Source organism: Salvelinus fontinalis, unplaced genomic scaffold (genome assembly GCF_029448725.1).
Source record: "Salvelinus fontinalis isolate EN_2023a unplaced genomic scaffold, ASM2944872v1 scaffold_0091, whole genome shotgun sequence".
NCBI classification, from domain to species: domain Eukaryota; kingdom Metazoa; phylum Chordata; class Actinopteri; order Salmoniformes; family Salmonidae; genus Salvelinus; species Salvelinus fontinalis.
This window is the reverse complement of record NW_026600300.1, coordinates 1-12,500: the sequence shown is the minus strand read 5'-3', so window position 1 is coordinate 12,500 and position 12,500 is coordinate 1. Positions and strand designations below refer to the sequence as shown.

Genomic DNA, 12,500 nt, shown 5'->3' with positions numbered 1-12,500 from the left:
TGTACCAGGTGATAGTCTGTATACCTCTCTCTCTCTGTACCAGGTGATAGTCTGTATACCTCTCTCTCTCTCTCTGTACCAGGTGATAGTCTGTATACCTCTCTCTCTCTGTACCAGGTGATAGTCTGTATACCTCTCTCTCTCTCTCTGTACCAGGTGATAGTCTGTATACCTCTCTCTCTCTCTCTACCAGGTGATAGTCTGTATACCTCTCTCTCTCTGTACCAGGTGATAGTCTGTATACCTCTCTCTCTCTCTCTGTACCAGGTGATAGTCTGTATACCTCTCTCTCTCTCTCTGTACCAGGTGATAGTCTGTATACCTCTCTCTCTCTGTACCAGGTGATAGTCTGTATACCTCTCTCTCTCTCTGTACCAGGTGATAGTCTGTATACCTCTCTCTCTCTCTCTCTACCAGGTGATAGTCTGTATACCTCTCTCTCTCTCTCTACCAGGTGATAGTCTGTATACCTCTCTCTCTCTCTCTCTGTACCAGGTGATAGTCTGTATACCTCTCTCTCTCTCTACCAGGTGATAGTCTGTATACCTCTCTCTCTCTCTCTCTGTACCAGGTGATAGTCTGTATACCTCTCTCTCTCTCTGTACCAGGTGATAGTCTGTATACCTCTCTCTCTCTCTCTGTACCAGGTGATAGTCTGTATACCTCTCTCTCTCTCTCTGTACCAGGTGATAGTCTGTATACCTCTCTCTCTCTCTGTACCAGGTGATAGTCTGTATACCTCTCTCTCTCTCTCTACCAGGTGATAGTCTGTATACCTCTCTCTCTCTCTCTCTGTACCAGGTGATAGTCTGTATACCTCTCTCTCTCTGTACCAGGTGATAGTCTGTATACCCCTCTCTCTCTCTCTGTACCAGGTGATAGTCTGTATACCTCTCTCTCTCTCTCTGTACCAGGTGATAGTCTGTATACCTCTCTCTCTCTCTCTCTGTACAAGGTGATAGTCTGTATACCTCTCTCTCTCTCTCTCTGTACCAGGTGATAGTCTGTATACCTCTCTCTCTCTCTCTGTACCAGGTGATAGTCTGTATACCTCTCTCTCTGTACCAGGTGATAGTCTGTATACCTCTCTCTCTCTCTCTGTACCAGGTGATAGTCTGTATACCTCTCTCTCTCTCTCTGTACCAGGTGATAGTCTGTATACCTCTCTCTCTCTCTCTGTACCAGGTGATAGTCTGTATACCTCTCTCTCTCTGTACCAGGTGATAGTCTGTATACCTCTCTCTCTCTCTCTCTCTGTACCAGGTGATAGTCTGTATACCTCTCTCTCTCTCTGTACCAGGTGATAGTCTGTATACCTCTCTCTCTCTACCAGGTGATAGTCTGTATACCTCTCTCTCTCTGTACCAGGTGATAGTCTGTATACCTCTCTCTCTCTCTCTGTACCAGGTGATAGTCTGTATACCTCTCTCTCTCTCTCTGTACCAGGTGATAGTCTGTATACCTCTCTCTCTCTGTACCAGGTGATAGTCTGTATACCTCTCTCTCTCTCTCTGTACCAGGTGATAGTCTGTATACCTCTCTCTCTCTCTACCAGGTGATAGTCTGTATACCTCTCTCTCTCTCTCTCTCTCTGTACCAGGTGATAGTCTGTATACCTCTCTTTCTCTGTACCAGGTGATAGTCTGTATACCTCTCTCTTTGTACCAGGTGATAGTCTGTATACCTCTCTCTCTCTCTCTGTACAAGGTGATAGTCTGTATACCTCTCTCTCTCTCTGTACCAGGTGATAGTCTGTATACCTCTCTCTCTCTCTCTCTCTGTACCAGGTTATAGTCTGTATACCTCTCTCTCTCTCTCTCTCTCTGTACCAGGTGATAGTCTGTATACCTCTCTCTCTCTCTCTGTACCAGGTGATAGTCTGTATACCTCTCTCTCTCTCTCTGTACCAGGTGATAGTCTGTATACCTCTCTCTCTCTCTCTGTACCAGGTGATAGTCTGTATACCTCTCTCTCTCTCTCTGTGTACCAGGTGATAGTCTGTATACCTCTCTCTCTCTCTGTACCAGGTGATAGTCTATATACCTCTCTCTCTCTCTGTACCAGGTGATAGTCTGTATACCTCTCTCTCTCTACCAGGTGATAGTCTGTATACCTCTCTCTCTCTCTCTACCAGGTGATAGTCTGTATACCTCTCTCTCTCTCTGTACCAGGTTATAGTCTGTATACCTCTCCTCTCTCTCTCTGTACCAGGTGATAGTCTGTATACCTCTCTCTCTCTCTCTGTACCAGGTGATAGTCTGTATACCTCTCTCTCTCTCTCTGTACCAGGTGATAGTCTGTATACCTCTCTCTCTCTCTGTACCAGGTGATAGTCTGTATACCTCTCTCTCTCTACCAGGTGATAGTCTGTATACCTCTCTCTCTCTCTACCAGGTGATAGTCTGTATACCTCTCTCTCTGTACCAGGTGATAGTCTGTATACCTCTCTCTCTCTCTCTGTACCAGGTGATAGTCTGTATACCTCTCTCTCTCTCTCTCTGTACCAGGTTATAGTCTGTATACCTCTCTCTCTCTCTCTCTCTGTACCAGGTGATAGTCTGTATACCTCTCTCTCTCTCTCTGTACCAGGTGATAGTCTGTATACCTCTCTCTCTGTACCAGGTGATAGTCTGTATACCTCTCTCTCTCTCTCTGTACCAGGTGATAGTCTGTATACCTCTCTCTCTCTCTCTGTACCAGGTGATAGTCTGTATACCTCTCTCTCTCTCTCTCTGTACCAGGTGATAGTCTGTATACCTCTCTCTCTCTCTCTGTACCAGGTGATAGTCTGTATACCTCTCTCTCTCTCTCTGTACCAGGTGATAGTCTGTATACCTCTCTCTCTCTGTACCAGGTGATAGTCTGTATACCTCTCTCTCTCTCTCTGTACCAGGTGATAGTCTGTATACCTCTCTCTCTCTCTCTCTGTACCAGGTGATAGTCTGTATACCTCTCTCTCTCTCTCTCTGTACCAGGTGATAGTCTGTATACCTCTCTCTCTCTCTCTGTACCAGGTGATAGTCTGTATACCTCTCTCTCTCTCTCTCTGTACCAGGTGATAGTCTGTATACCTCTCTCTCTCTCTCTCTGTACCAGGTGATAGTCTGTATACCTCTCTCTCTCTCTGTACCAGGTGATAGTCTGTATACCTCTCTCTCTCTCTGTACCAGGTGATAGTCTGTATACCTCTCTCTCTCTCTCTCTCTACCAGGTGATAGTCTGTATACCTCTCTCTCTCTCTCTACCAGGTGATAGTCTGTATACCTCTCTCTCTCTCTCTCTGTACCAGGTGATAGTCTGTATACCTCTCTCTCTCTCTACCAGGTGATAGTCTGTATACCTCTCTCTCTCTCTGTACCAGGTGATAGTCTGTATACCTCTCTCTCTCTCTGTACCAGGTGATAGTCTGTATACCTCTCTCTCTCTCTCTGTACCAGGTGATAGTCTGTATACCTCTCTCTCTCTCTCTGTACCAGGTGATAGTCTGTATACCTCTCTCTCTCTCTGTACCAGGTGATAGTCTGTATACCTCTCTCTCTCTCTCTACCAGGTGATAGTCTGTATACCTCTCTCTCTCTCTCTCTGTACCAGGTGATAGTCTGTATACCTCTCTCTCTCTGTACCAGGTGATAGTCTGTATACCCCTCTCTCTCTCTCTGTACCAGGTGATAGTCTGTATACCTCTCTCTCTCTCTCTGTACCAGGTGATAGTCTGTATACCTCTCTCTCTCTCTCTGTACCAGGTGATAGTCTGTATACCTCTCTCTCTCTCTCTCTGTACCAGGTGATAGTCTGTATACCTCTCTCTCTGTACCAGGTGATAGTCTGTATACCTCTCTCTCTGTACCAGGTGATAGTCTGTATACCTCTCTCTCTCTCTCTGTACCAGGTGATAGTCTGTATACCTCTCTCTCTCTCTCTGTACCAGGTGATAGTCTGTATACCTCTCTCTCTCTCTCTGTACCAGGTGATAGTCTGTATACCTCTCTCTCTCTGTACCAGGTGATAGTCTGTATACCTCTCTCTCTCTCTCTCTGTACCAGGTGATAGTCTGTATACCTCTCTCTCTCTCTGTACCAGGTGATAGTCTGTATACCTCTCTCTCTGTACCAGGTGATAGTCTGTATACCTCTCTCTCTCTACCAGGTGATAGTCTGTATACCTCTCTCTCTCTGTACCAGGTGATAGTCTGTATACCCCTCTCTCTCTCTCTCTGTACCAGGTGATAGTCTGTATACCCCTCTCTCTCTCTCTCTCTCTACCAGGTGATAGTCTGTATACCTCTCTCTCTCTCTCTGTACCAGGTGATAGTCTGTATACCTCTCTCTCTGTACCAGGTGATAGTCTGTATACCTCTCTCTCTCTCTCTGTACCAGGTGATAGTCTGTATACCTCTCTCTCTCTCTACCAGGTGATAGTCTGTATACCTCTCTCTCTCTCTCTCTCTCTGTACCAGGTGATAGTCTGTATACCTCTCTCTCTCTGTACCAGGTGATAGTCTGTATACCTCTCTCTCTGTACCAGGTGATAGTCTGTATACCTCTCTCTCTCTCTCTGTACAAGGTGATAGTCTGTATACCTCTCTCTCTCTCTGTACCAGGTGATAGTCTGTATACCCTCTCTCTCTCTCTCTGTACCAGGTGATAGTCTGTATACCTCTCTCTCTCTCTCTCTCTGTACCAGGTGATAGTCTGTATACCTCTCTCTCTCTCTCTGTACCAGGTGATAGTCTGTATACCTCTCTCTCTCTCTCTGTACCAGGTGATAGTCTGTATACCTCTCTCTCTCTCTCTCTGTACCAGGTGATAGTCTGTATACCTCTCTCTCTCTCTCTACCAGGTGATAGTCTGTATACCTCTCTCTCTCTCTGTACCAGGTGATAGTCTATATACCTCTCTCTCTCTCTGTACCAGGTGATAGTCTGTATACCTCTCTCTCTCTACCAGGTGATAGTCTGTATACCTCTCTCTCTCTCTCTCTCTACCAGGTGATAGTCTGTATACCTCTCTCTCTCTCTGTACCAGGTGATAGTCTGTATACCTCTCTCTCTCTCTCTCTGTACCAGGTGATAGTCTGTATACCTCTCTCTCTCTACCAGGTGATAGTCTGTATACCTCTCTCTCTCTCTACCAGGTGATAGTCTGTATACCTCTCTCTCTGTACCAGGTGATAGTCTGTATACCTCTCTCTCTCTCTCTGTACCAGGTGATAGTCTGTATACCTCTCTCTCTCTCTCTGTACCAGGTGATAGTCTGTATACCTCTCTCTCTCTCTCTGTACCAGGTTATAGTCTGTATACCCCTCTCTCTCTCTCTCTCTGTACCAGGTGATAGTCTGTATACCTCTCTCTCTCTCTCTGTACCAGGTGATAGTCTGTATACCTCTCTCTCTCTCTCTCTGTACCAGGTGATAGTCTGTATACCTCTCTCTCTCTCTCTGTACCAGGTGATAGTCTGTATACCTCTCTCTCTCTCTCTGTACCAGGTGATAGTCTGTATACCTCTCTCTCTCTCTCTACCAGGTGATAGTCTGTATACCTCTCTCTCTCTGTACCAGGTGATAGTCTGTATACCTCTCTCTCTCTCTCTCTCTACCAGGTGATAGTCTGTATACCTCTCTCTCTCTCTACCAGGTGATAGTCTGTATACCTCTCTCTCTCTCTCTGTACCAGGTGATAGTCTGTATACCTCTCTCTCTCTCTACCAGGTGATAGTCTGTATACCTCTCTCTCTCTCTGTACCAGGTGATAGTCTGTATACCTCTCTCTCTCTCTCTGTACCAGGTGATAGTCTGTATACCTCTCTCTCTCTCTCTGTACCAGGTGATAGTCTGTATACCTCTCTCTCTCTCTGTACCAGGTGATAGTCTGTATACCTCTCTCTCTCTACCAGGTGATAGTCTATATACCTCTCTCTCTCTCTACCAGGTGATAGTCTGTATACCTCTCTCTCTGTACCAGGTGATAGTCTGTATACCTCTCTCTCTCTCTCTGTACCAGGTGATAGTCTGTATACCTCTCTCTCTCTCTCTGTACCAGGTGATAGTCTGTATACCTCTCTCTCTCTCTCTGTACCAGGTGATAGTCTGTATACCCCTCTCTCTCTCTCTCTCTGTACCAGGTGATAGTCTGTATACCTCTCTCTCTCTCTCTGTACCAGGTGATAGTCTGTATACCTCTCTCTCTCTCTCTCTCTGTACCAGGTGATAGTCTGTATACCTCTCTCTCTCTCTCTGTACCAGGTGATAGTCTGTATACCTCTCTCTCTCTCTCTGTACCAGGTGATAGTCTGTATACCTCTCTCTCTCTCTCTGTACCAGGTGATAGTCTGTATACCTCTCTCTCTCTCTCTACCAGGTGATAGTCTGTATACCTCTCTCTCTCTCTCTCTGTACCAGGTGATAGTCTGTATACCTCTCTCTCTCTCTACCAGGTGATAGTCTGTATACCTCTCTCTCTCTCTCTGTACCAGGTGATAGTCTGTATACCTCTCTCTCTCTCTCTACCAGGTGATAGTCTGTATACCTCTCTCTCTCTCTGTACCAGGTGATAGTCTGTATACCTCTCTCTCTCTCTCTGTACCAGGTGATAGTCTGTATACCTCTCTCTCTCTCTGTACCAGGTTATAGTCTGTATACCTCTCTCTCTCTCTCTCTCTCTGTACCAGGTGATAGTCTGTATACCTCTCTCTCTCTCTGTACCAGGTGATAGTCTGTATACCTCTCTCTCTCTCTCTGTACCAGGTGATAGTCTGTATACCTCTCTCTCTCTCTCTGTACCAGGTGATAGTCTGTATACCTCTCTCTCTCTCTCTCTACCAGGTGATAGTCTGTATACCTCTCTCTCTCTCTCTGTACCAGGTGATAGTCTGTATACCTCTCTCTCTCTCTGTACCAGGTGATAGTCTGTATACCTCTCTCTCTCTCTCTGTACCAGGTGATAGTCTGTATACCTCTCTCTCTCTCTCTCTACCAGGTGATAGTCTGTATACCTCTCTCTCTCTGTACCAGGTGATAGTCTGTATACCTCTCTCTCTCTCTCTCTGTACCAGGTGATAGTCTGTATACCTCTCTCTCTCTCTCTGTACCAGGTGATAGTCTGTATACCTCTCTCTCTCTCTGTACCAGGTGATAGTCTGTATACCTCTCTCTCTCTCTCGTACCAGGTGATAGTCTGTATACCTCTCTCTCTCTCTCTGTACCAGGTGATAGTCTGTATACCTCTCTCTCTCTCTCTGTACCAGGTGATAGTCTGTATACCTCTCTCTCTCTGTACCAGGTGATAGTCTGTATACCTCTCTCTCTCCTGTACCAGGTGATAGTCTGTATACCTCTCTCTCTCTCTGTACCAGGTGATAGTCTGTATACCTCTCTCTCTCTCTGTACCAGGTGATAGTCTGTATACCTCTCTCTCTGTACAAGGTGATAGTCTGTATACCTCTCTCTCTCTGTACCAGGTGATAGTCTGTATACCTCTCTCTCTCTGTACCAGGTGATAGTCTGTATACCTCTCTCTCTCTGTACCAGGTGATAGTCTGTATACCTCTCTCTCTCTCTCTGTACCAGGTGATAGTCTGTATACCTCTCTCTCTCTCTCTGTACCAGGTGATAGTCTGTATACCTCTCTCTCTCTCTACCAGGTGATAGTCTGTATACCTCTCTCTCTCTCTCTCTCTACCAGGTGATAGTCTGTATACCTCTCTCTCTCGTACCAGGTGATAGTCTGTATACCTCTCTCTCTCTCTCTGTACCAGGTGATAGTCTGTATACCTCTCTCTCTCTCGTACCAGGTGATAGTCTGTATACCTCTCTCTCTCTCTCTGTACCAGGTGATAGTCTGTATACCTCTCTCTCTCTCTACCAGGTGATAGTCTGTATACCCCTCTCTCTCTCTCTGTACCAGGTGATAGTCTGTATACCTCTCTCTCTCTGTACCAGGTGATAGTCTGTATACCTCTCTCTCTCTGTACCAGGTGATAGTCTGTATACCTCTCTCTCTACCAGGTGATAGTCTGTATACCTCTCTCTCTGTACCAGGTGATAGTCTGTATACCTCTCTCTCCCTCTCTCTCTACCAGGTGATAGTCTGTATACCTCTCTCTCTCTGTACCAGGTGATAGTCTGTATACCTCTCTCTCTCTCTCTGTACCAGGTGATAGTCTGTATACCTCTCTCTCTCTCTCTACCAGGTGATAGTCTGTATACCTCTCTCTCTCTCTGTACCAGGTGATAGTCTGTATACCCTCTCTCTCTCTCTGTACCAGGTGATAGTCTGTATACCTCTCTCTCTCTGTACCAGGTGATAGTCTGTATACCTCTCTCTCTCTCTCTACCAGGTGATAGTCTGTATACCTCTCTCTCTCTCTGTACCAGGTGATAGTCTGTATACCTCTCTCTCTCTGTACCAGGTGATAGTCTGTATACCTCTCTCTCTCTCTCTGTACCAGGTGATAGTCTGTATACCTCTCTCTCTCTCTCTGTACCAGGTGATAGTCTGTATACCTCTCTCTCTCTCTCTCTGTACCAGGTGATAGTCTGTATACCTCTCTCTCTCTCTACCAGGTGATAGTCTGTATACCTCTCTCTCTCTCTGTACCAGGTGATAGTCTGTATACCTCTCTCTCTCTCTCTCTGTACCAGGTGATAGTCTGTATACCTCTCTCTCTCGTACCAGGTGATAGTCTGTATACCTCTCTCTCTCTGTACCAGGTGATAGTCTGTATACCTCTCTCTCTGTACCAGGTGATAGTCTGTATACCTCTCTCTCTCTCTGTACCAGGTGATAGTCTGTATACCTCTCTCTCTCTCTCTGTACCAGGTGATAGTCTGTATACCTCTCTCTCTCTCTCTGTACCAGGTGATAGTCTGTATACCCTCTCTCTCTCTGTACCAGGTGATAGTCTGTATACCTCTCTCTCTCTCTGTACCAGGTGATAGTCTGTATACCTCTCTCTCTGTACCAGGTGATAGTCTGTATACCTCTCTCTCTCTCTCTGTACCAGGTGATAGTCTGTATACCTCTCTCTCTCTCTCTCTGTACCAGGTGATAGTCTGTATACCTCTCTCTCTCTCTCTCTGTACCAGGTGATAGTCTGTATACCTCTCTCTCTCTCTCTACCAGGTGATAGTCTGTATACCTCTCTCTCCTCTGTACCAGGTGATAGTCTGTATACCTCTCTCTCTCTCTCTGTACCAGGTGATAGTCTGTATACCTCTCTCTCTCTCGTACCAGGTGATAGTCTGTATACCTCTCTCTCTCTCTCTGTACCAGGTGATAGTCTGTATACCTCTCTCTCTCTCTTACCAGGTGATAGTCTGTATACCTCTCTCTCTCTCTCTGTACCAGGTGATAGTCTGTATACCTCTCTCTCTCTGTACCAGGTGATAGTCTGTATACCTCTCTCTCTCTCTCTGTACCAGGTGATAGTCTGTATACCTCTCTCTCTCTCTCTGTACCAGGTGATAGTCTGTATACCTCTCTCTCTCTCTGTACCAGGTGATAGTCTGTATACCTCTCTCTCTCTCTCTGTACCAGGTGATAGTCTGTATACCTCTCTCTCTCTCTGTACCAGGTGATAGTCTGTATACCTCTCTCTCTCTCTCTGTACCAGGTGATAGTCTGTATACCTCTCTCTCTCTCTCTGTACCAGGTGATAGTCTGTATACCTCTCTCTCTCTCTCTGTACCAGGTGATAGTCTGTATACCTCTCTCTCTCTCTCTCTACCAGGTGATAGTCTGTATACCTCTCTCTCTCTCTCTGTTCCAGGTGATAGTCTGTATACCTCTCTCTCTGTACCAGGTGATAGTCTGTATACCTCTCTCTCTCTCTCTGTACCAGGTGATAGTCTGTATACCTCTCTCTCTCTCTCTACCAGGTGATAGTCTGTATACCTCTCTCTCTCTGTACCAGGTGATAGTCTGTATACCTCTCTCTCTCTCTCTCTGTACCAGGTGATAGTCTGTATACCTCTCTCTCTCTCTCTCTACCAGGTGATAGTCTGTATACCTCTCTCTCTCTCTGTACCAGGTGATAGTCTGTATACCTCTCTCTCTCTCTCTACCAGGTGATAGTCTGTATACCTCTCTCTCTCTCTCTGTACCAGGTGATAGTCTGTATACCTCTCTCTCTCTCTCTCTCTCTGTACCAGGTGATAGTCTGTATACCTCTCTCTCTCTGTACCAGGTGATAGTCTGTATACCTCTCTCTCTCTCTCTGTACCAGGTGATAGTCTGTATACCTCTCTCTCTCTCTGTACCAGGTGATAGTCTGTATACCTCTCTCTCTGTACAAGGTGATAGTCTGTATACCTCTCTCTCTCTGTACCAGGTGATAGTCTGTATACCTCTCTCTCTCTCTGTACCAGGTGATAGTCTGTATACCTCTCTCTCTCTGTACCAGGTGATAGTCTGTATACCTCTCTCTCTCTGTACCAGGTGATAGTCTGTATACCTCTCTCTCTCTCTCTGTACCAGGTGATAGTCTGTATACCTCTCTCTCTCTCTCTGTACCAGGTGATAGTCTGTATACCTCTCTCTCTCTCTCTGTACCAGGTGATAGTCTGTATACCTCTCTCTCTCTCTCCTCGTACCAGGTGATAGTCTGTATACCTCTCTCTCTCTGTACCAGGTGATAGTCTGTATACCTCTCTCTCTCTCTCTGTACCAGGTGATAGTCTGTATACCTCTCTCTCTCTCTGTACCAGGTGATAGTCTGTATACCTCTCTCTCTCTCTCTGTACCAGGTGATAGTCTGTATACCTCTCTCTCTCTGTACCAGGTGATAGTCTGTATACCTCTCTCTCTCTCTCTCTGTACCAGGTGATAGTCTGTATACCTCTCTCTCTCTCTGTACCAGGTGATAGTCTGTATACCTCTCTCTCTCTCGTACCAGGTGATAGTCTGTATACCTCTCTCTCTCTCTCTGTACCAGGTGATAGTCTGTATACCTCTCTCTCTCTCTCTGTACCAGGTGATAGTCTGTATACCTCTCTCTCTCTCTCTCTGTACCAGGTGATAGTCTGTATACCTCTCTCTCTCTCTCTGTACCAGGTGATAGTCTGTATACCTCTCTCTCTCTCTCTGTACCAGGTGATAGTCTGTATACCTCTCTCTCTCTCTGTACCAGGTGATAGTCTGTATACCTCTCTCTCTCTCTCTGTACCAGGTGATAGTCTGTATACCCTCTCTCTCTCTCTGTACCAGGTGATAGTCTGTATACCTCTCTCTCTCTGTACCAGGTTATAGTCTGTATACCTCTCTCTCTCTCTCTGTACCAGGTGATAGTCTGTATACCTCTCTCTCTCTCTCTCTGTACCAGGTGATAGTCTGTATACCTCTCTCTCTCTGTACCAGGTTATAGTCTGTATACCCCTCTCTCTCTCTCTGTACCAGGTGATAGTCTGTATACCTCTCTCTCTCTGTACCAGGTTATAGTCTGTATACCCCTCTCTCTCTCTCTGTACCAGGTGATAGTCTGTATACCTCTCTCTCTCTCTCTCTGTACCAGGTGATAGTCTGTATACCTCTCTCTCTCTCTCTCTGTACCAGGTGATAGTCTGCTCAGCGACGCTCCACTCCTTCGACGTGAAGAAGCTGTCGGAGAAGATCATGCATTTCCCCACCTGGGTGGACCTGAAGGGAGAGGATTCTGTCCCTGAGACCGTACATCACGTGGTCGTACCCGTTAACCCTAAACACGACCGCAGCTGGGAACGCCTCGACCGCAAGAACCACATCCTGGTCAGTCTGGGGTCAGAGAGGATAGAAGCACTTCCTGGTCAGTCTGGGGTCAGAGAGGATAGAAGCACTTCCTGGTCAGTCTGGGGTCAGAGAGGATAGAAGCACTTCCTGGTCAGTCTGGGGTCAGAGAGGATAGAAGCACTTCCTGGTCAGTCTGGGGTCAGAGAGGATAGAAGCACTTCCTGGTCAGTCTGGGGTCAGAGAGGATAGAAGCACTTCCTGGTCAGTCTGGGGTCAGAGAGGATAGAAGCACTTCCTGGTCAGAGAGGATAGAAGCACTTCCTGGTCAGTCTGGGGTCAGAGAGGTTAGAAGCACTTCCTGGTCAGTCTGGGGTCAGAGAGGATAGAAGGACTTCTGGTTTGATCAGGCGTCACCATAGAGTTGAGTAGAGCAGGGCGTTTCCCAAACTCGGTCCTGGGACCCAGGGTGCACCTTTAGGTTTTTAGAATTAAAACGCTGATTTAAATAATCAAAGCTTGATGATGAGTCGGTTATTTAAATCAGCTGTGTAGTTCAAAAACCAGAAGGTGTACCCAGGGGGGCCCCAGACCTGAGTTTGGGAAACCCTGAGGTAGAGGATGTACAGTATCTTCTGACAGCATGAACCCTTGAGGGTTATCTCCGTCTTATTTTAATACTCTTCCTCTCCTTCCTCCTCCTCTCTCCTCCCTCTCCCTCCCTCCTCCTCTCCTTCCTCCTCCTCTCCTCCCTCTCCCTCCTCCTCTCCTCTCCTTCCCTCTCCCTCCTCCTCTCCTCTCCTTC

The 12,500-nt window shown here is 46.6% G+C and overlaps 1 protein-coding gene across 1 annotated transcript in view; it reads left to right on the top strand.

The window, feature by feature from the left end:
* The window catches only part of ddx1 (DEAD (Asp-Glu-Ala-Asp) box helicase 1), an 82,952-nt gene extending 71,101 nt beyond the window's left edge, over positions 1 to 11,851 (top strand). The window contains exon 17 of the mRNA XM_055911765.1: positions 11,546 to 11,851. Within this exon, the coding sequence (XP_055767740.1) occupies positions 11,546 to 11,836 (291 nt within the window). The 3' untranslated portion in view covers positions 11,837 to 11,851. The remainder of the gene's footprint in view (positions 1 to 11,545) is intronic.
* Positions 11,852 to 12,500: the final 649 nt, after the last annotated feature.